This window comes from Salmo trutta, chromosome 7 (genome assembly GCF_901001165.1).
Source record: "Salmo trutta chromosome 7, fSalTru1.1, whole genome shotgun sequence".
Classification (NCBI taxonomy): domain Eukaryota; kingdom Metazoa; phylum Chordata; class Actinopteri; order Salmoniformes; family Salmonidae; genus Salmo; species Salmo trutta.
Genome location: NC_042963.1, coordinates 216,326 through 239,000, shown reverse-complemented (window position 1 = coordinate 239,000; position 22,675 = coordinate 216,326). Strand labels below are relative to the sequence as shown.

At 44.9% G+C, this 22,675-nt stretch overlaps 1 protein-coding gene across 1 annotated transcript in view; it reads left to right on the top strand.

The window, feature by feature from the left end:
* LOC115197757 (otogelin-like protein) overlaps positions 1-22,675 on the top strand; it is a 53,993-nt gene that overhangs the window by 26,902 nt on the left and 4,416 nt on the right. The window contains exons 29-51 of the mRNA XM_029759561.1: positions 7,009-7,165; positions 7,509-7,535; positions 7,655-7,834; positions 7,921-8,199; positions 11,902-12,179; positions 12,309-12,486; positions 12,609-12,751; positions 12,890-12,913; positions 12,997-13,089; positions 13,253-13,442; positions 16,115-16,474; positions 16,624-16,809; positions 16,951-17,163; positions 17,258-17,362; positions 17,456-17,563; positions 17,693-17,794; positions 17,885-17,989; positions 18,171-18,211; positions 18,357-18,420; positions 18,527-18,705; positions 18,812-18,916; positions 19,127-19,246; positions 19,337-19,382. Coding sequence (XP_029615421.1) covers positions 7,009-7,165; positions 7,509-7,535; positions 7,655-7,834; positions 7,921-8,199; positions 11,902-12,179; positions 12,309-12,486; positions 12,609-12,751; positions 12,890-12,913; positions 12,997-13,089; positions 13,253-13,442; positions 16,115-16,474; positions 16,624-16,809; positions 16,951-17,163; positions 17,258-17,362; positions 17,456-17,563; positions 17,693-17,794; positions 17,885-17,989; positions 18,171-18,211; positions 18,357-18,420; positions 18,527-18,705; positions 18,812-18,916; positions 19,127-19,246; positions 19,337-19,382 — 3,283 coding nt within the window. The remainder of the gene's footprint in view (positions 1-7,008; positions 7,166-7,508; positions 7,536-7,654; positions 7,835-7,920; positions 8,200-11,901; positions 12,180-12,308; positions 12,487-12,608; positions 12,752-12,889; positions 12,914-12,996; positions 13,090-13,252; positions 13,443-16,114; positions 16,475-16,623; positions 16,810-16,950; positions 17,164-17,257; positions 17,363-17,455; positions 17,564-17,692; positions 17,795-17,884; positions 17,990-18,170; positions 18,212-18,356; positions 18,421-18,526; positions 18,706-18,811; positions 18,917-19,126; positions 19,247-19,336; positions 19,383-22,675) is intronic.

The following is a 22,675-nucleotide window of genomic DNA, read 5'->3' as shown; positions in this document are numbered from 1 at the left end:
CCCATCTTAGCTACTACCTCATCAATATGTTTTGACCATGACAGTTTACAATCTAGTGTTACTCCAAGCAGTTTAGTCATCTCAACTTTTTCAATTTCCACATTATTTATTACAATATTTAGTTGAGGTTTAGGGTCAGTGAGTGTTTTGTTCCAAATACAATGCTTTAAGTTTTAGAAATATTTAGGGCTAACTTATTCCTTGCCACCCACTCTGAAACTAACTGCAGCTCTTTGTTGAGTGTTGCAGTCATTTCAGTCGCTGTAGTAGCTGACAGCTATAGTGTTGAGTCATCCGGATACATAGAAACTCTGGCTTTGCTCAAAGTCAGTGGCATGTTGTTAGTAAAGATTTAAAAAAACAAGGGGCGTAAACAGCTACCCTGGGGAATTCCTGATTCTAACTGGATTATATTTGATAGGCTCCCATTAAAGAACACCCTCTGTGTTCTGTTAGATAAGTAACTCTTTATCCACATTATAGCAAGGGGTGTAAAGCCATAACACATACGTTTTTCCAGCCGCAGACTATGATCGATAATGTCAAAAGCTGCACTGAAGTCTAACAAGACAGCCCCCACAATAATTTTACCATCAATTTCTCTCAGCCAATCATCAGTCATTTGTGTAAGTGCTGTGCTTGTTGAGTGTCCTTCCCTATAAGCATGCTGAAATTCTGTTGTCAATTTGTTTACTGTAAAATAGCATTGTATCTGTTCAAACACAATTTTTTCCAGAAGTTTTCTAAGGGTTGGTAACAGGCTGATTGGTCGGCTATTTGAGCCAGTAAAGGGGGCTTTGCTATTCTTGGGTAGCGGAATGACTTAAGCTTCCCTCCAGGCCTGAGGGCACACGCTCTCTAGTAGGCTTAAATTGAAGATTTGGCAAATAGGAGTGGCAATGTCATCTGCTATTATCCTCAGTAATTTTCCATCTAGATTGTCAGACCCTGGTGGATTGTCATTGTTGATAGACAACAATTTTTTCACATCTTCCATACTGACTTTACGGAATTCAAAAGTACAATTCTTGTCTTTCAAAATTTGGTCCGATATACTTGGATGTGTAGTGTCAGCGTTTGTTGCTGGCATGTCATCCCTAAGTTTGCTTATCTTGCCAATGAAAAAGTAATTAAAGTAGTTTGCAATATCAGTGGGCTTTGTGATGAATGAGCCATCTGATTCAATAAATGAAGGAGTCTAGTTGTCTTTTTTCCCCAAAATGTCATTTAAGGTGCCCCAAAGCTTTTTACTATTATTCTTTATATAATTTATCTTTGTTTCATAGTGTAGTATATTTTTATTTAGTTTAGTCACATGATTTATTCATTTTCAGTACAATTGCCAATCAGTTGGGCTGCCAGACTTAATTGCCATCCCTCTCAACCATACAATTTTTTAATTCCTCATCAATCCAAGGGGATTTTTTACAGTAATTTTCTTTTTTCTTTTTCTTTTTTTTAAAGGGTGGATCAGCTTAATATTGAGGAAAGATTGTTTCTTCCATCAATGTAATTGTCTGCATAATTTCCAATCCCCTATATATTTTGGGGGGTAAATATATATATCCATATACATACACATATGCATACATATACACATATATACATACACATACCTATATAGACATACATACTTTTTTTTAGAATATACCTTTATTATTCCCCGCAAACCCTTACACCCATGTGTATAAGATGCATAAACTGAAGGTAGAAGCCTAAGTGTTATTGTTTATTAGTTTACTCCAATTGGGGGCAATTGGAGTAAACTAATAAACAATAACACTTAGGCTTCTACCTTCAGTTTATGCATCTTATACACATTTTACAGACACAATCTCTTTTACAATAGTAATATTTTGTTTGTTTTTAGTCCTTCCTCTATTTCCATCCAGTTTGATTTCTATTTGTAGCTGTGCTATTTCACAACATTTCTGAACCTATATACATTTTACAGACCCTGTATGTTTTACATTGGTTATCTTGTTATTAATCCCACCCTTCAGCTTCATTCAACCCCTCCCATCTATCTCTCAACACCATCCATTTTGGATTTCTATTTGCCATATATTTTTTAACTGTGCTGTGATGCTTGACAAAAGTACTGAACCTTTCTATTCTCATAGCTTCTACAGATTGTAAATAAAAAATATATTTTTTTGCTAAAATAATTATTATATTATTGATTGATTGACTATGGCTTTTCAAATCACCCAGTATTGTTATCTGCAGCGTTAGTTCTAGGCAAATGTTGCAATTCTTCAGCCATTCCTGGACCTGTGACCAAAAACGAGCTACATATGGAGAATACCAAAATAAATGATCTAATGACTCTGCCTCCTCACAGCAAAATCTGCAGAGCTGGAAAAGATTGTATCCCCATATATATAACATTCTATTGGTTGCAATAATTTTGTATAGTAATTTAAATAGAAAAATTTGAAGTTTTGCGTATCAATTCATAAACCATGTGCCATGGAATGGGTACATCGAAAATCTCTCCCCAACTATTTTGCAATTTATATGGCACAGCTGTCAGTTTTTTGGTCCTTAAATGAAATTGCTATATGTTTTTATTTATGACACTTTTCTTTAACCATTTATGTTCTTTAATACAGGGCCGACATACAAGTTCCTTACTTTTTTCCCCTTCTACTTGCCTCTTCCATTTTTGTGGTAATGCTGCAATTAGTTGGTTGTAATTTTGGGAGGACAGACATTTCCATATGTCTATGTTAGCTGCATGTGTGACATAACTCCAACAGTTCTATTTATGATATCATTCACTAACATTAGACCTTTTTAAAATGTTTTTTTTTATCAATTAGTATATTTGAGTTTAACCACAATATGTGTTGTATTATTTGTTCTGTCTTTTCAGTTGGATTAAACTGAAATTGCAAGCAATTTTCTAAGGCTTGTTTAAAAAATTACGATATTTTGGAGATTATTTCGTTTTCAAACAACCAAAAGTGAGCAGCTGTAATCTGAATAAAGGGAAAAAGGCCATTCTTGAACATAGGATGAGACATTCCTACCAATTTACTAAAGAACCAGTTTGGATTTAAATATAACTTTTGCATGACTGATCCCTTTAGTGAGAGGTCTAATGCTTTAATGTTTAATAATATCTGCCCTCCGAATTTATATTCGTTATATAAATAGGCCCTTTTAATTTTGTCTGGCTTGCCATTCCAAATAAAATTTGAATATTTTTTGTTCATATAATTTAAAAAGCAGGTCACTAGGTGTAGGCAAAACTATAAGCAAATAGGTAAACTGTGATATGACTAAAGAGTTAATCAGGGTGATTTTTCCACAAATAGACAGGTATTTTCCTTTCCATGGTAGCAAGATCTTATCTATTTTTGCATTTTTTTGTGATCCAATACATTATATAGTACACTTATCATAATTTGGTTTTAATCCAGAGGATAGCAAAAGTATCTAGATCCTCTGAGGCCGTGGAGAGATTCTAATTGTGGTTTTAAAAGAAAACATGAATCATCAGCATACAATGACACCTTTGTTTTTAAACCACGGATTTCTAATCCCTTAATATTGTTGTTTGATTTCTGTTTTAATAGCTAACATTTCAATGGCAATAATAAATAGATATGCCGATAGTGGACAACCTTGTTTTACTCCTCTAGATAGTTTAAAACTTTCTGAGATGTAGCCATTATTTACTATTTTACACCTAGGGATACTATACATAACTTTAACCCATTTTATAAGAGATTCTCCAAAATTGAAATATTCTAGGTATTTATATATATACTTCAGTCATACTTTATCAAAAGCCTTTTCAAAATCAGCTATGAAAACCAGGCCTGGTGTCCCCGATATTTCATAGTATTCTATTGTTTCCAGTACTTATCTTATATTATCTCCAATGTATTGTCCATGTAAAAAAAACCTGTCTGATTAGGATGAAAAATATCAGACAATACTTTTTTAATTCTATGCGTCAAGCATTTTGCTAGGATTTTTGCATCACAACACTGAAGTGTAAGAGGTCTCATTCTTTTTTAAATGGACTGGATCTTTATATATACCACTTGGGTCCTGTTTCAGTAATAATGATATCAGACCTTCTTGTTACATGTCTGATAATCTACCATTTATGTAGGAGTGGTTAAAACATGCTAATAATGGTCCTCTGAGTATATAAAAAAAAGTTCTGTATACTTCCACTGGTATGCCATCCAGCCCTGGAGTTTTCCCAGCCCTAAAGGCTTTAATTGCATCAAGAAGTTCCTCCTCTGTATTTTGGCCTTCACATGAGTCTTTCTGTACAGATGTTCATTTTACATTATTTTAGGGAAAAAATCCATGCAATTACTTTCAGTTAGTGGAGATAGAGGAGACTGAAACAAAAACATATTCTTAAAGTACTTCCTCTTTCAAAATATCCTTCAGTGAATCATGCGTGACTCCATCATTTGTAACAACTTTCAATACATTTCTTTGGTAGCATTTCTATATTGAAGATTGAAAAAGAATTTGGTGCATTTTTCCTCTAACTTATTCTGTGCCTCTATGGTACAGTTTTATTGCTATCTAACTGTACTGTTAGTCCTTCAATTTCCTTTGTTAATCTGGACTCTTTTGATCTAAATTGCTTTTGTTTTATAGATAAATACTGAATTGCATGGCCTCTAAAGGCACATTTTAAAAGTGTCCCACACAATAAGGGGATCTGCTGTACCTATGTTATGTCTGAAAAAGTCAGTTATAAATTCTTCTGTCCTAGTTCTAAACAATTTATCATCTAGTAGGCTTTGATTAAATTTCCAGTATCTTGAAGTCGGAAGTTTACATACACCGTAGCCAAATATATTTAAACTCAGTTTTTCACAATTCCTGACATTTAATCCTAGTAAAAATTCCCTGTTTTAGGTCAGTTAGGATCACCACTTTATTTTAAGAATGTGAAATCTCAAACTATTAGCAGAGATAATTATTTATTTCAGCTTTTATTTCTTTCATCACATTCCCAGTGGGTCAGAAGTTTGTTTACATACACTCAATTAGTATTTGGTACCATTGCCTTTAAATTGTTTAACTTGGGTCAAACGTTTTAAGTAGCCTTCCACAAGCTTCCCACAATAAGTTGGGTGAATTTTGGCCCATTCCTCCTGACAGAGCTGGTATAACTGAGTAAGTTTTGTAGGCTTCCTTGCTCACACACACTTTTCAAATTTTCTATAGAATTGAGGTCAGGGCTTTGTGATGGCCACTCCAGTACCTTGTCTTTGTTGTCCTTGAGCCATTTTGCCACAACTTTGGAAGAATGCTTGGGGTCATTGTCCATTTGGAAGACCTATTTGCGACCAAGCTTTAACTTCCTGAGCTTTACTATATATAATACAATCCATAACCGGGCTAGAATTGCGTTTCATTATTTTCCTCGTCTATAAGAACTTTGTCATTTTTAAAATAGCCATGGAGGAGTCTTTTTGTCTCTGAACAACTGGTTATCAATATATAGTTTATCGACGACGAGAGCTACTCGTTTCCCTTTTAATCTACTTACCTTGAAAATTGGATACAGAACTTTACACCGTTCTGCAATTTTCTTCGGGAACTGGTCATTCATGCCAATTTTGGTCCCAGCAAGTTTTTCTCCAGGCTTTTAACCATTATTTTATCTTTAAATTAAGCAAATTTGGCAACGATTGGGCGTTCATACCTCTGCCCTCTCTGTCCGAAGCGGTGTACACGTTCGAGTTGGATTTTGTCGATAGCTTCGCGTGGAATCTGAAGCGCTGTAAGAAAATATTAAATTGTCTGTGTCTGTAGAAGAGTCACGTTTTCATTTTGAAATCGGTTCCCCTGTCTTACTCTCCGTCATGTTTGGGTGTTGCTTGTTTTCGTAATATTTGTCAATAAATTTCTCTAGTCTTAAGATTTGTTTTGTGTTATTATCCAGATTGAAGGTTATCACCCACCAGATTGTGTAGTGCTAATATTTAGTCTAACTTGCCGATATTGAATATTACGTTTTTATCTTGAGGTGCTCTACATAACTACGTTCAGTCCGCCATTACCTGTCTCAGTCCCGCCCTCTCCTCCCTAATTTTCTTAATGGGTGCGTGCTTATTAGTACTGGAATAAGTAGTTCCATAAATGTGTCAAGTGCAGCATCTGGTTGGTCCTCATTACACACCACAGACCAGCAAATATTCTTTACATCATCAACATATGAATCACTACAAAACTTATTGTATGACCTCTTATACACTATATACTACACCAGCCTTCGGAACTTTGGTTTTCCTAGATATGGCTATTATATTGTGATCACTACATCCTATGGATTTGGATACTGCTTTAAAACAAATATCTGCAGCATTATTAAAGATGTGATCAATACATGTTGATGATTTAATTCCTGTGTTGTTTGTAACTACCCTGGTAGGTTGACTGACAACCTGATCCAGGTTGCAGGCACTGGTTACAGTTTGAACTTTTTTCCTGATTGGGCAGCTTAATAATATTTAAATCACCCAGAAAATATACTTCTCTGTTGATATCACGTACATTATCAAGCATTTCACACATAGTATCCAGATACTGACTGTTTATTGTTGTGACAAAGAACACACACACGCACATACACACACCCCTCCGCACACATTGTATTATAAAGCTCAGTTGTCTCTAATGTCTAATCTGATCCCTGTGTTCCAGAGTTCAACCCACATCTCATTGTTCTGATGTACCATCACTCAGACCCACTCTGAATTAATGATAACTATTCACCCCCTAGAACACACACACACACACACACACACACACACACACACACACACACACACTTCAGTCATTCCTATCTACATTATTCACACACACACACCCCTAACCCACATCTAACCCAGACCCCCTGTCTTCCCCCCTGTCTTCCCCCACTAAACCCTTACTAACCCCCCCCCAGGTAGACATGACCTGGTTCTGATGTAAACCTGTAACCTGTGTGTGTGTGTGTGTGTGTGTGTGTGTGTGTAGGTGGATGTCTCATGGTTCTATACGAACTGCTTGACAGACACTTGTAACTGTAATCGAGGCGGAGACTGTGAGTGTCTGTGTACGTCCATCGCTGCCTATGCACACACCTGCTGTCAACACGGTGTTACTGTGGTCTGGAGAAACCCCTCTGTCTGTCGTGAGTACACACACACACAATGTGGGTCTGTTCGTCAGACCCAATTCCTCCTGCTTTCTCTGTCAGCATAGGTGCTGGGTCACTCAATGCTCCTATATACACATACACACACCACTACCCAGAACTCTAAAGTCCTGCCACTGGTCCATATCTCATCCACCATTCTTTCTATCTGTCATCAAATGACCCCAGATATTCACACATACACTCTTACACAATACCATGATCTCTTTCCCAGCCTGATCTAAACATTAAGGGTTACTTAGTTACTTAAGTATCCTCACATACTGTGCCTTTGTGGATTTGTATGTCGGTAAATGTTTGTTCCGTTCTTCTCTTCCAGCCTATGACTGTGAATACTACAACCAAGGTATGTTTGAACCTAACCAAAAACGTATCACAAAGGAACACTTTTCAGCTCACACAAAAATACAAACACACAGGTATACACACTAAATATCCTAATATATTCACTCTGTCTCTCTGTAGAGTTAGGTGAAGGTCCATTCTCAGTGGTCAGTGCTGTGTTTAATGCTACAGTCTTCGGTGTGAACAGAACCAGTGGGTCAGTGTTTCCTCTAGTTAGGGAGTTCGTAGGTGGGCTGCCTCCCCCTGGACTACTCTTTAACTTCATGATCACAGCAGGACTACAGAAGGACCGCACATCACGTGAGTCTCACACACACACACACACACACACACACATAAATACATCTCTTGTGAGCTTCACCCATATGTTAAACTCTGTATTACAGGTCTCCCGGTGATCTCTCTGGAGTCAGCGGAGCGTCCTAACTACTTCCTGGTTGTTTCGGACCGCGCTGGGCTGCGGTTGGAGCAGTGGACAAGAGGGGAGAAGTTTGGCCGCAGGGCTTCCTTCCTACAGCACCAGGGGCTGTTCCTGCCTGGCCACACCTCCTTAGAGCTGATTGGTCAGCCAGGAGTGTTCCTGACTCTGACACGCACGTCTGCACGCGCTCAGAGATACGACAACTCAGACAACTTCAAGACCAGCAGCTCCTTTACCCTGGAGGGTTAGACAGAAATACAAAGTCATAATACACACACATATGGCGCGATGTCAGTTTCAACAGAAATTGTATTTGAATTCCATAATTTGAATATGTATTAGGGTATTGAATTTGAATGTAATATTTTATAATTTATAATGCACAAATTGAATCATTGAATTCATAAGTTGAACTAGTATTTCATGATTTGAAACAGAATTGAATGAATATTGCGATCAATTTTAAAATGTACATTTAATTGAATATTTCATTTTTTTATGGTTGTTATGGCAATTATTGTCTGTGTATCAAGTTTACAGACTATAATTTCAAATTTTTTATTATTTTCTATTTGAACTTTTACTCCTTTTTCGTGGTATCCAATTGGTAGTTACAGTCTTGTCTCATCGCTGCAACTCCCGTACGGACTCGAGAGAGGCGAAGGTCGAGAGCCGTGCGTCCTCCGAAACACAACCCAACCAAGCCGCACTGCTTCTTGACACAATGCCCACTTAACCTGGAAGTCATCCACACCAATGTGTCGGAGGAAACACCGTACACCTGGTGACCGTGTCTGCGTGCATTGCGCCCGTCCCACCACAGAAGTCGCTAGAGTGCGATGGGACAAGAACATCCCTGCCGGCCAAACCCTCCCCTAACCCGGACGACGCTGGGCCAATTCTGCGCCGTCCCATGGGTCTCCCGGTTACGGCCGGCTGCGACAGAGCCTGGACTTGAACCAGGATCTCTAGTGGCACAGATAGAGACCACTCTGAGACCACTGCGCCACTCGGGAGATCATTTCAAGTTTACCAACGTTTCATACACTACATGACCAAAAGTATGTGGACAGCTGCTCGTCAAACATATCATTCCAAAAATCATGGGCGTTAATATGGAGTTGGTCCCCCCTTTGCTGCTATAATAGCCACTCTTCTAGGAAGGCTTTCCACTAGATGTTGGAGCATTGCTACGGGGCCTTGCTTCCATTCAGCCACATTGGTGAGGTCGGACACTGATGTTGGACGATTAGGCCTGGCTCGCAGTCGGTGTTCCAATTAATCCCAAAGATGTTCGATGTGGTTGAGGTCAGGGCTCTGTGCAGGCCAGTCAAGTTCTTCCACACTGATCTAGATAAACCATTTCTGTATGGACCTCGCTTTGTCCACGGGGGCATTGTTATGCTGAAACAGGGAGGGGCCTCCCCCAAAATGTTGCTACAAAGTTGGAAGCACAGAATCGTCTAGAATATCATTGTAAGCTGTAGCATTAAGATTTCCCTTCACTGGAACTAAGTGGCCTAGCCCGAACCATGAAAAACAGCCTCAGACCATTATTCCTCTTCCACCAAATTTTACAGTTGACACTATGCATTGGGACAGGTAGTGTTTTCCTGGCATCCGCCAAACCCAGATTCGCCCGTTGAACTGCCAGATGATGAAGTGTGATTCATGCGAGAATGCGTTTGTACTGCTCCTGAGTCCAATGGAGGTGAGCTTTACACCACTCCAGCTGGCGCTTTGCATTGTGCATGGTGATCTTGTGTGTGGCTGCTCGGCCATGGAAACCCATTTCATGAAGCTTCCGATGAGCAGTTCTTGTGCTGACGTTGCATCCAGAAGCAGTTTGGAACTCGGTAGTGAGTGTTGCACAGACAATTTTTATGCGCTACGCACTTCAGCACTCAGCGGTCCCGTTTTGTGAGCTTGGGTGGCCTACCACTTGTTGCTCATAGACGTTTCCACTTCACAATAACAGCACTTACAGTTGACCGGGGCAGCTCTAGCAGGGCAAAAATGTGACTAACTAACTTGTTGGAAAGGTGGCATCCTATGACAGTGCTACGTTGAAAGTCACTGAGCTCTTCAGTAAGACCATTCTACTGCCAATGTTTGTAAATATATGTTTGTAAATTGCATGGCTATGTGCTCGATTTTATACACCTGTCAGCAACGGGTTTGGCTGAAACAGCTGAATGCACTCATTTGAAGAGGTGTCCACATACTTTTGTCTATATAGTGTATATTCAACTTCTCAGATGCATTCAGAATCAGTTTTCAAATTCAATTCTCTAAATTCAGTTTGAAAACCAGAGACAACATCCTGGTACTTTTGCAGCCAGGAAAGGTAGAAGAGAACAGATAGATTCAAACGCTCTCTATGGTAAACAGAAGCTAGCGGTACGAACACACACACAGTTTATTTTTCTGTGTTTATTGTGTGTATGTTGACTGTGTGTGTGTGTGTGTGTGTGTGTGTGTGTATTCCAGAGAGCAGTTTTTTGATCCCGTACCGTATGATGTGTGAGTGGCGCTACCATGCATGTGCCAGTCCTTGTGTTCGTACATGCAGCGACCTCACCGCCACACGCTGCCACTTCCTGCCCCCGTAAGACACACCTTGCAAACGCTTACAAATGCACACTTACAAACAGGCTTACAACACCATTTTACACTGGAAGAGAATGTTTAATACAGGTTTTGAACGTTTGTCTATGTGTGTCTGGCAGGGTGGAGGGCTGTTTCCCTCGCTGCCCCAAAAACATGGTTCTTGATGAGGTCACCAGGAGATGTGTCTACACAGAGGACTGTGAGTAGAGTGTGTGTCACACGAGGATCTGTTAAAGTACAGGTAAATCGGTGTTAAAGTAATTTATGTCTGTGTGTCTGTCCTCAGGTGTGTCCCTCCCTCCCACTCCTACACCCTATGCCTTCGTAAACCAAACAACCACCACCCCCACTACTACCACTACAGCCCCCACTACTACCACTACAGCCCTCACTACTACCACTACAGCCCCCACTACTACCACTACAGCCCCCACTACTACCACTACAGCCCCCACTACTACCACTACAGCCCCCACTACTACCACTACAGCCCTCACTACTACCACTACAGCCCTCACTACTACCACTACAGCCCCCACTACTACCACTACAGCCCCCACTACTACCACTACAGCCCCCACTACTACCACTACAGCCCCCACTACTACCACTACAGCCCCCACTACTACCACTACAGCCCCTACTACTACCACTACAGCTACTACCACTATCACTACAGCCCCCACTACTACCACTACAACCCCCACTACTACCACTACAACCCCCACTACTACCACTACAACCCTCACTACTACCACTACAATCCTCACTACTACCACTACAGCCCCCACTACTACCACTACAGCCCCCACTACTACCACTATTACTACTACCACTACAGCCCCAACTACTACTACTACTACTGTTAGGCCTACTAGTACTACTACATCTAGAACCACTACTAGGACCACAACTACTAGTACCAGAACTACAACCAGTGCTGCCTCTACAACTGTTACGGCCACCAGAGCCCCCACTACTCCCAGTACAGCCCCATTGACTGAGCATTTCACCCACACACTCACCCCTGCTCGCTCCCCCTCTCCTCCTCTCCCTTCTCTGCCCTCACCCTCCACCCCCACTGTGACCGAGCACACCACTTCACCTGCAGTCTTTCCCTCTGTCTCCCCCTCTTCCTCTGTCTCCCCCTCTTCCTCACCCACCACTACTAGTAGCACCACTGGGGTCACGACCCCGACCTTGACCCCTTCAGAGGTCACTACAGTAGCCTCCCCTACTCCCCCCAGCCTGGCAGTGACCGACTCCACCACTCCACCTCCTCCCCCTTCTGCTACCCCCCCCCAGCCTTCCACCCAGTCTTCTATCTCTCTCCCAGCCACTACCTCCTCCCCACCTCCTCCCCCTCTCTCCCCCTCCACCCACACCCCAACCACCACACAAACACATCGTCCTGTTGCTACGCCCACAGAGACCTTCTCTGTATTTCCAGTTGTATATGACACCTCCTCTGTTACCATGTCGACATCACCCCCAGAGACGACGGAGTTCATAACCACGGAAACATCCACCAGCACAGGCTTCTCTCCTACACTTGAGGCAGTCAGCATGCCAACAGTGCTGCCCCCCTTCCTCCTGCCCACCGCCCCGTGCACAGTAAGAGCCAATCAGTGAGAGCCCGTGCGTATGGAGAAGATAAGAGGGCCGAGCATGCAGCCGTGGAGAACTCCCTCTGCCAGTAGCTGAATTTCTTGATCTCTCTCTCTTTCTCTCTGTTCTCTCCAGCCCCCGTACTCCTACCGTGTAGATGAGTGTACGGAGCTGATCTGTTTTAATGGGGAGCTGCTCCTCCATAACTCCTCCCTCCACTGTCGGTACGACACCACTCCTCCTCGCTGCTCTCTGCTGGGCATGGCTGTCCTCACCAACACCGACCCCTGCTGCCCGCTCTGGCAGTGCCCCTGTAAGAACACACACTACTGTACATACACAAACACACTTTACATACCGTGTTTGTGTGTATTTGCCTATCCGCGTTGTGTGTGTTTCCGTGTTTGTGTGTGTGTGTGTGTGTGTGTGTGTTAGGTCGCTGCTCGGTGATGTCAGACCTGCGTGTGATAACGTTTGACGGTAACAACGTGGCGCTGTATGATAATGGCTCCTACATCCTGGTCTACCTGCCCAGAGAGAACATCATAGGAACAGTGGATAAATGCCCTACCAGCCAGGTACACAGACTGTTAGAAGGTGTTATATGCTGATGTAGTTGTTATAGTACTTTACGTTATTATAGAGGGGTTATAAACTGTTATGGGATGCTATAAGCTCCTGACTGATCTGTTGGCTTTGTCTTGATTCCTATTTAGAGCGTCAACTCCATCAGACGACCAGTAAGTTTCCCTTTAACATCTAATCATCATGTATGTGATGATGATAGTGTTCATTCTGACCAGGGCCTCTCTCCCTCTCTCAGAGCCCTAGTGGTGGGACGTCAGGTTTGTGTTTTAAGAAGTTGAACATCACTACTCCGTCCTACAGGATTATCATCAACCGCCTAGACCGCAAGGTGACCATCACTGACCGCATCCGACTGATAACTGGTCACATACTGAACTTTTACCACACTGTACAACACTGCTCATGCTATCTCTCTGTGTGTGTGTGTGCGTGCGTGTGCGTGCGTGTGCGCGCGTGTGTGTGTGTGTGTGCGCGTGTGTATGTGTGTCCAGGTGTCAGTGAACCACATCAAAGCACGGCTGCCATTCTCCCGCAAGGCCGTGTCAGTAGAGGACACAGGCAGTATGTACCTGATCACCACTCCTGGAGGAGTCAATATACAGTGGTACCACAGCACTGGAATCATGGTGTTGCAATACACCACCCCCTCCAATACATCTGCTCCTACTAGAGGCCTCTGTGGTAAGACATCCATGAAATTAGCTAGATTTGGCATTTACACTGGCACGTTCATCCTTCACTGTCAGATCAGGTATATGAAGTCCACTAGCATGATTTAATGAATCTGGAGAAGAGGGAAAGTTTCTCTCATACCTGACCATACCTTATTTTTGGCCTAGTTCTTCAGTGTGTGCGTGCGTGCATCCTTAATAGTTGTATAAATAAAGTTTTAAAATTGTGAGCGAGAGTAGGGCCTATTTCTTGTCAATGCTCTTACAAATTTTGGGTTTGCACGTTGTCTCACTTTAGTTGAGCACTGTCACTAATACGCCGGGAGTCCGGAAGTAGATGCAGAAGGTTAGTTTAATAATAAAGAATACAGAGAAACAAAACATGAGATGCGTACAGAACGTGAATGGAAACAATGCTGTCTGATGACTTAGGCTACAGAGTGCTAAATAAAGGGAGAGAAATAAAGGTGATAATGAGGTCCAGGTGTGCGTAACGAGATAGCCAGGGCCGGTGGTTAGTAGAGAGTAGTAGACCTCTGCAGAGGTCAAGGTTGGTGTTGTGACCCCAGTGGTGCTACTGGTAGTGGTGGGTGAGGGAGAGGGGGAGACTGAGGGAAATTCTGCAGGTGAAGTGTGCTCGGTCACAGGGGGGGTGGAGGGTGAGGGCAGAGAACGGAGAGGAGGAGAGGGGGAGTGAGGAGGGATGGGGTTCCTCAGCCCCGAGGGCGAGGAGTGGGCTGGTTCGGACGGCGGAGATGGAAATCCCGGATGATTTGGGGTCCAGGATGTCGGCCGCCGGGACCCAACAACGCTCCTCAGAGCCCTACCCCTCCAAGTCCACCAGGTACTGAAGCCGACCCCCATGACATTGGGAGTCCAGGAAGGATCTGACGGCATAGGCTGGAGTCCCATGGATATCCAGGGGAGGTGAAGGGGTGTCGCAGGGGACCAGGAACCACCAGCCTGAGGAGGGATACATGAAAAGAGGGTGAGATCCGGTAGTTGGTGGGTTGTAAGCGATAAGTTACCTCATTGACCCACTGGAGGACCTTGAAGGGCCCCACAAACTGGGGGCTCACCTTCCGGCAGGGCAGGCGGTGCGGGAGGTCCCTGATGGAGAGCCAGACGCGATCACCAGGATGGAACACGGGAGCCTCACTGCGGTGGCGATCCACCTGCTCCTCCTGGTGACGGACGGCAAGCTGGAGCCTCACGTGGGCAGCAATCCAAACCTCCTCTCCGAAGCCCCACTCCCCCTGCCGGTCTGACGCAAAGGATATAGGATATGAGTCTGACGCAAAGGATATGAGTCTGACGCAAAGGATATACTGTTCCTCCCGGACCAGGCCCAAATCTCCGTCATTTGTATGAAGAAAAGACGGAGATACAGGGGGAGCAGATCCGGGTGCCTTGTGAAAATTTGTCGGCGAGTGGGTAACCCGCCTCTACCATTTGTTCCATTGGCCTACATGCGATCACTGGAGAATAAACTGGATGAGCTCCATTCGAGACAATGCTACCAATATACAGTTAGCTGGGTTTTCCTTGCATTGGCAGGACAGAACAGATATGTCCGGTAAGACGAGGGGTGGTGGTGTGTGTCTATTTGTTTAATATTGGTGTGCGATGTTTAATATTAAGGAAGTCTCAAGATATTGCTCGCCTGAGGTAGAGTACCTCATGATAAGCTGTACAGTAGACCACACTATCTACCAAGAGAGTTTTCATCTACATTTTTTGTAGCCGTCTATTTACCACCACAAACCGATGCTGGCACTAAGACCACACTCAACAAACTGTATAAGGCCATAAGCAAACAAGAAAATGCTAATCCAGAAGTGGTGCTCCTAGTGGCCAGGGACTTTAATGCAGGCAAACTTAAACCGGTTTTAACTTAAAAATAAAAACATTGGTTACGGAGAGCGTGATCACACAGTCATCCGGAACAGCTGGTGCTTTCATGCATGCTTCCGTGTTACTTGCCTCAAAGCGAGCATAAAAGGCGATAAAATAATAAAGAATGCATAGAAACAAAACATGAGATGCTTACAGAACGTGAATGGAAACGATGCTACCTGATGACTTAGGATACAGAGTGCTAAATAAAGGGAGAGAAATAAAGGTGATAATGAGGTCCAGGTGTGCTTAATGATGTGGAGCAGGTGTGTGCAATGATGGGGAGCAGTGTGCGTGATGATGGGGAGCAATGTGCGTAATGACAGGGAGCAGTATGCGTAATGATGTGGAGCAGCGTGCGTAATGATGGGGAGTAGCAAGTGTGCGTAATGATGGGGAGTAGCAGGTGTGGGTAATGATGGGGAGTAGCAGGTGTGCGTAATGATGGGGAGTAGCAGGTGTGCGTAATGATGGGGAGTAGCAGGTGTGCGTAATGATGGGGAGTAGCAGGTGTACGTAATGATGGGGAGTAGCAGGTGTGCGTAATGATGGGGAGTAGCAGGTGTGCGTAATGATGGGGAGTAGCAGGTGTGCGTAATGATGGGGAGTAGCAGGTGTACGTAATGATGGGGAGTAGCAGGTGTGCGTAATGATGGGGAGTAGCAGGTGTGCGTAATGATGGGGAGTAGCAGGTGTGCGTAATGATGGGGAGTAGCAGGCGTGACAAGCATCTTCTACTCCTCTCTAAACTTGAGCTGTGCATGTGCCTGCTGGTGTGTCTCCCAGGGTGTTGTGACGGGAACCCGGCGGATGACCTGAAGCTGCCTAACGGTACGGTGGTGAGGGAGGTGGCAGACCTGGGTCTGTTCCTGCAGGCCTGGAGGGTCCAAACCTCAGAGGACACAGAACACACACGACGCATCGGAGACAACTGTACCACTGGAGACTGCTCTACCTGTCTCTCCATGCTCAGACAGAGACCCTTCACTCCCTGCCACAGCAAGGTCTCTCCAGAACAGTTCTGTGATGTGATGTGGGCAGGCGACCTTCACTATAAGGCCCACCAGTGTGACTTCCTGGCAGCCTACGTAGCTGTCTGCTACACTTACCAAGTCTGCATCACCTGGAGACGGCACAACTTCTGTCGTAAGGACCTTGTACACACACACACACACACCAATACACACCAGTACACAGACACATCAGGTCTGCATTAGCTGGTGATGACACAAATGTGTGTTCTTGCGGTGTGTGTGTGCGCATGCGTCTGTGTGTGTGTGCATGTGCGTGTGTAGCATTGAGGTGTCCCCCAGGTAGGGAGTACCAGGCGTGTGTGTCGACCTGTACCACCCGGACCTGTCAGAACAGAGAGTTCTATGAGGAGACCACCTGCTCCCACATCAGAGAGGAGTGTGTGTGTCGCTCTGGCACCATCCTGCACCGAGCAGACTCCTCTTACTGCGTCACAGAGGAGCAGTGTGGTGAGTATGTCAACTCTATGTCAGTTACATGTCAGCTCTAGTATGTCAATGCTGTGAGCTGGTGCTCTGTATGACTGTGTAGTTCAGGTTCTGTTGTTTAGTGTGTACTGTTAACGTGTGTGTCTGTGTCTATGTGTGTAGTGTGCACTGATAACGAGGGGTCTCCGCGGGCCCCTGGGGAGGTGTGGAACGGGTCATTGCGTAGCTGCTGTCTGTTCCGCTGCCTGGAGAACGGTTCTGTGGTGGCAGTAGAACCTGACTGTAGCATTAGTCCCACTCTGCTGTGTGAGAGGGAGGGAGAGTACGTACTGGATGTCCTGGAGGAGGGGGCTTGCTGCCCCAAGAAGATCTGTGGTGAGCACACACACATATATATGCATGGTTAGACACCGACATGAACACACCTACTCTCTCTCTCTTTCTCTCTCTCGCTCTCGTTCTCCCTCAGAATGTAATCTGACCATCTGTGAGAGTGAGGCTCCGCCCTGTGAGAATGGGAACCGGCTGGTAATTGGTTACAGTGCCCTGTCCTGCTGCCCAGAGTACCGTTGTGGTAGGTACTGAACCAAAACATAATATCTTTCATCATTTGATGGTTTTGTTAGGTGTGTTTTAATAACTGAGTCCTGTGATTGGTGTGTCCCAGAGTGCGACCCCCATGCCTGTCCCCCCCTCACCGCCCCTGACTGTAGAGAAGATCAGTTCCTAGTGGAGGTTCGTGAGGACAACTCCTGCTGTTACTCCTTCCTGTGTGGTAAGGTCAAACCTTATACTTCTTAATGGGTCTACCGTCTCCATCCAACATTACTGTAGCTAGACTTGGGGTACAAGTTGTAAAGGAAATGTAAACACAGTCAGTGGTATGTGTGTGTTCTCTCTGCAGTGTGTGAGTCGTGTATCGAGCCCGTGCCGTCCTGTTCTTATGGAGAGATACTGGCTGTGGATCAGAACACCACCCACAGCTGCTGCCCTCAATACCACTGTGGTAACACACACAAACATTATACTCTACACAAGCTGTACACACTATACACACACAGTGTTGATGTTTAGCGCAATGTCCTCCTGTGTGCAGTGTGTGACGTGAACCTGTGTCCTGAGTCGTCTCTGAGCTGTTCTCCTGGTCTGTCTCTGATCCAAACAACCCTACCTGGACACTGCTGCCCCGACCGTCACTGTGGTACACACACACACACACACTTTTGCACTCGCAGGAGTTGCGCACACACACACATCTAAATACACACACATACCAACATGCCCAGAACTGTCTCTTTGAAAGAATCTTGTAGTCCAAACAGAGAACACTGTTGTCGGCCTCCAGCTGTGTAGTAAACCCAGTCTTTTTCTCCTCCTCTCAGAGTGCCAGTGTGAGGACAGCTCTCTCCCAGTCTGTCAGGTGGTGAGTCAGTCAGCTTCAGCATTGTCCGTGTGTGTGTCTGTGTGTCTGTGTGTATGTGTGTGTGTGTGTGTGTGTGTGTGTGTGTGTGTGTGTGTGTGTGTGTGTGTGTGTGTGTGTGGTCATAGTAACGTCTCTGGTCTCTCAGGGGGAGGTACAGGTGGAGGTCGCAGACAGCAGAAGCACCTGTGGCTGCCTCCTCTACACCTGCAGTAAGTCCATACACATACACACTATGCACAGACACACACACACACACACTATGCACAGACACACTGCTAGGCTACCTAACTCCTGAGCCCTGACCTGTGTGTGTAGAGAAGGCAGAGGTGTGTGTGTTCCAGGGAGTCACGGTGCTGGGTCCGGGGCAGAGCCTGATTCAGTACTATGAGGGAGAGCTGTGTTACACCGTCCATTGTCTGACACATCGTGACACACACACTGGATACTATGCCATGGACGTGTCCGCTGTCAACTGCTCTCAGAAGTGTGGCCAGGTATGTGTTTCTCTCTCACAAACACACATACCACAAACTTCCATCCTGATCGGAGCTAGGTAAATTCTTCTGGAATCTCTGTGCCCCCCCCCCCTCTATCTCTTAGCACCAGCTGTACGTAGCATCATCAGATCCTCAGGTGTGCTGTGGCTCCTGTAAGAATGTCTCCTGTTCTTTCAACAATGACAACGGAACCACTGAGCTCTTCACTGTGAGAACACACACACATCATTATACTGCCAAATGGACACACACTCTACCTAACACAAACACTTTGTGTGTAGGCGGGGAAATACTGGATGGCTAACTTTTACTGTGTGTGTGTGTGTGTGTGTGTGTGTGTGTGTGTGTGTGTGTGTGTGTGTGTGTGTGTGTGTGTGTGTGTGTGTGTGTGTGTGTGTGTGTGTGTGTGTGTGTACAGGCAGGGAGCTCCTGGGTGGATAACTGTACGCGGTATGATTGTGTGGAGACGACAGTGGGAACTGTGATGCTGGCCTCAGGGGTGGTCTGCCCCCCCTTCAACGACACAGAGTGCACTCAGGTACTCTCTCTCTCTCTCTCTCTCTCTCTCTCTCTCACTGACATTCACACACAATGAGGTCTGTCTGTAACCTTTCCTCAATCATTGCAGAATGGGGGCGTGGTCCAGAGCTATGTGGACGGCTGCTGCAGGACGTGTGAGTGACCAATCACATTCGCTTCTCATACGCTTTCGGCTGTCAATCACAGGGGTGGGCAGGGCGTTGCCTGGCAGTGGTTGGGCTTATTGGCTGACTGGTTGGGGGGTGCGGCCTGTTGCAGCCTTGGACAGAGTAAAAGCTTGTGGTTGGCTGGCAACAACCAGCATGACTTACTACACTACCCAGCAGCCTCTGTTCTAGGGGTGGTCCTAGATCTGCCTGATGGTCCTGATACACGTCGTGATAATATTAAAGGAGGATTTTACTGTTGATTTAGAAAATATTTTATTTAGTGGGGAAATTGTCATACCTCACAGTTATCTGGAGAATAAAAGCATGCAGACAGCGGTCCTACCATTCCCATTGTTTTAGACTCTATGATGATACACTGTAGCTAACCTGACTCTCTGAATCCATACTGTACTTTCTAGGTGTCCAGAAGATGAAGGCAGTTTGTATCTTGTGTGAACTGTCCCATTAAACACACTAATTTCACATGTAAAGGTGAAGACAATAGATCCAGTCTGCTCTCCCAGTAATAACAGCAGCTCTGCCTCCTTGCCCGCTTGCCTGCTTGACCAGTTTGGCCAATGGGAATGCTACGTTTGTTACAGTTTGGCAAATGGTGATGCTTGGTGTTTAGAGTTTGTCCAGTGAGAATGAGCCTTGGTGCATCAGTGTGTAGTGATCCTGAGTGTTTGGCCGTCTGGCTGTCTTCCCCAGTCTCAGAGAACACTGTCTGGCTCCCATGGCTGTGCATGCCACTGCGCTGATTACTCTGTGTGTGTTAAAATGTGTTCTAAACCAACGTTAACCTGTGTGTTTTCCTAACGTTCTCCTGACATTGCTGTTCCTGCGGCTGCTCCCAGGTTCTGGAGTCGGTGTTATACCGTTTACCGTTAACCCCGTAACCCCCACTGGTAGTACTAACTGTGACAAAGGTACCACGACCTCTCACCTTTCATCTTTAACCTCTCACAACTCACCCCATAAACCCAACTGGTAGTAGTAACTGTGACACAGGTACCAGGACCTCTCACCTATCACAGTGTGTGTGTTCTAGTCCTAACCCTACCACTCCATACATATAAACTACAGGTCAAGGTTCACCTAACATTCCTCATAGGAAAATCCCATTTGTCGAGGGTGCAACAGGTCAGCACCTCAGGAGTACATGTCAGTTGGCTTTTCATAGCCGATCATTGAGAGTATTTCTACCGCTCCTGCTGTCTCTAGAGAGTTGAAAACAGCAGGTCTGGGACAGGTAGTACGTCCAGTGAACAGGTCAGGGTTCCATAGCCGCAGGCAGAACAGTTGGAACTGGAGCAGCAGCACAGCCAGGTGGACTGGGGACAGCAAGGAGTCATCATGCCAGGTAGTCCTGAGGCATGGTCCTAGGGCTCAGGTCCCCCGAGGGAGAGAGAGAGAGAAGGAAAGAAAGAAAGAAAGAATTAGAGAGAGCATACTTAAATTCCCACAGGACACTAGAGATATACTCCAGATATTACAGACTGACCCTAGCCCCCCGACACATAAACTACTGCCGCATAAATACTGGAGGCTGAGACAGGAAGGGTCAGGAGACACTGTGACCCCATCCAATGATAACCCCGGACAAGGCCAAACAGGCAGGATATAACCCCACACACTTTGCCAAAGCACAGCCCCCACACCACTAGAGGGATATCTTCAACCACCAACTTACCATCCTGAGACAAGGCCGAGTATAGCCCACAAAGATCTCCGCCACGGCATAACCCAAGGGGGGGCGCCAACCCAGACAGGAAGACCACGTCAGTGACTCAACCCACTCAAGTGGCGCACCCCTCCTAGGGACGGCATGGAAGAGCACCAGTAAGCCAGTGACTCGGCCCCTGTAATAGGGTTAGAGGCAGAGAATGTGGAGAGAGGGGAACCGGCTAGGCAGAGACAGCAAGGGCGGTTCGTTGCTCCAGTGCCTTTCCGTTCACCTTCACACTCCTGGGCCAGACTACACTCAATCATAGGACCTACTGAAGAGATGAGTCTTCAATAAAGACTTAAAGGTTGAGACAGACTCTGCGTCTCTCACATGGGTAGGCAGACCATTCCATAAAAATGGAGCTCTATAGGAGAAAGCCCTGCCTCCAGCTGTTTGCTTAGAAATTCTAGGGACAATTAGGAGGCCTGCGTCTTGTGACCGTAGCGTATGTGTAGGTATGTACGGCAGGACCAAATCGGAAAGATATGTAGGAGCAAGCCCATGTAATGCTTTGTAGGTTAGCAGTAAAACCTTGAAATCAGCCCTTGCCTTAACAGGAAGCCAGTGTAGGGAGGCTAGCACTGGAGTAATATGATACATTTTTTTGGTTCTAGTCAGGATTCTAGCAGCCGTATTTAGCACTACCTGAAGTTTATTTAGTGCTTTAACCGGGTAGCCGGAAAGTAGAGCATTGCAGTAGTCTAACCTAGAAGTAACAAAAGCATGGATACATTTTTCTGCGTCAATTTTGGACAGAAAACTTCTGATCTTTGCAATGTTACGCAGATTGAAAAAAGCTGTCCTTGAAACAATCTTTATATGTTCGTCAAAAGAGAGATCAGGGTCCAGAGTAACGCCGAGGTCCTTCACAGTTTCATTTTAGACGACTGTACAACCATCAAGATTAATTGTCAGATTCAACAGAAGATCTCTTTGTTTCTTGGGACCAAGAACAAGCATCTCTGTTTTGTCCAAGTTTAAAAGTAGAAAGTTTGCAGCCATCCACTTCCTTATGTCTGAAACACAAGCTTCCAGGTAGGGCAATTTTGGGGCTTCACCATGTTTCATTGAAATGTACAGCTGTGTGTCATCCGCATAGCAGTGAAAGTTAACATTATGTTTTCGAATGACATCCCCAAGAGGTAAAATATATAGTGAAAACAATAGTGGTCCTAAAACGGAACCTTGAGGAACACCGACATTTACAGTTGATTTGTCAGAGGACAAACCATTCACAGAGACAAACTGATATCTTTCCGACAGATAAGATCTAAACCATGCCAGATCTTGTCCGTGTAGACCAATTTGGGTTTCCAATCTCTCCAAAAGAATGCGGTAATTGATAGTATCAAAAGCAGCACTAAGGTCTAGGAGCATGAGGACAGATGCAGAGCCTGGGTCTGACGCCATTAAAAGGTCATTTACGCCTTCACAAGTGCAGTCTCAGTGCTATGATGGGGTCTAAAACTAGACTGAAGCATTTAGTATACATTGTTTGTCTTCAGGAAGGCAGTGAGTGAATTGTTTTTGAGAGGAATGGGAGATTCGA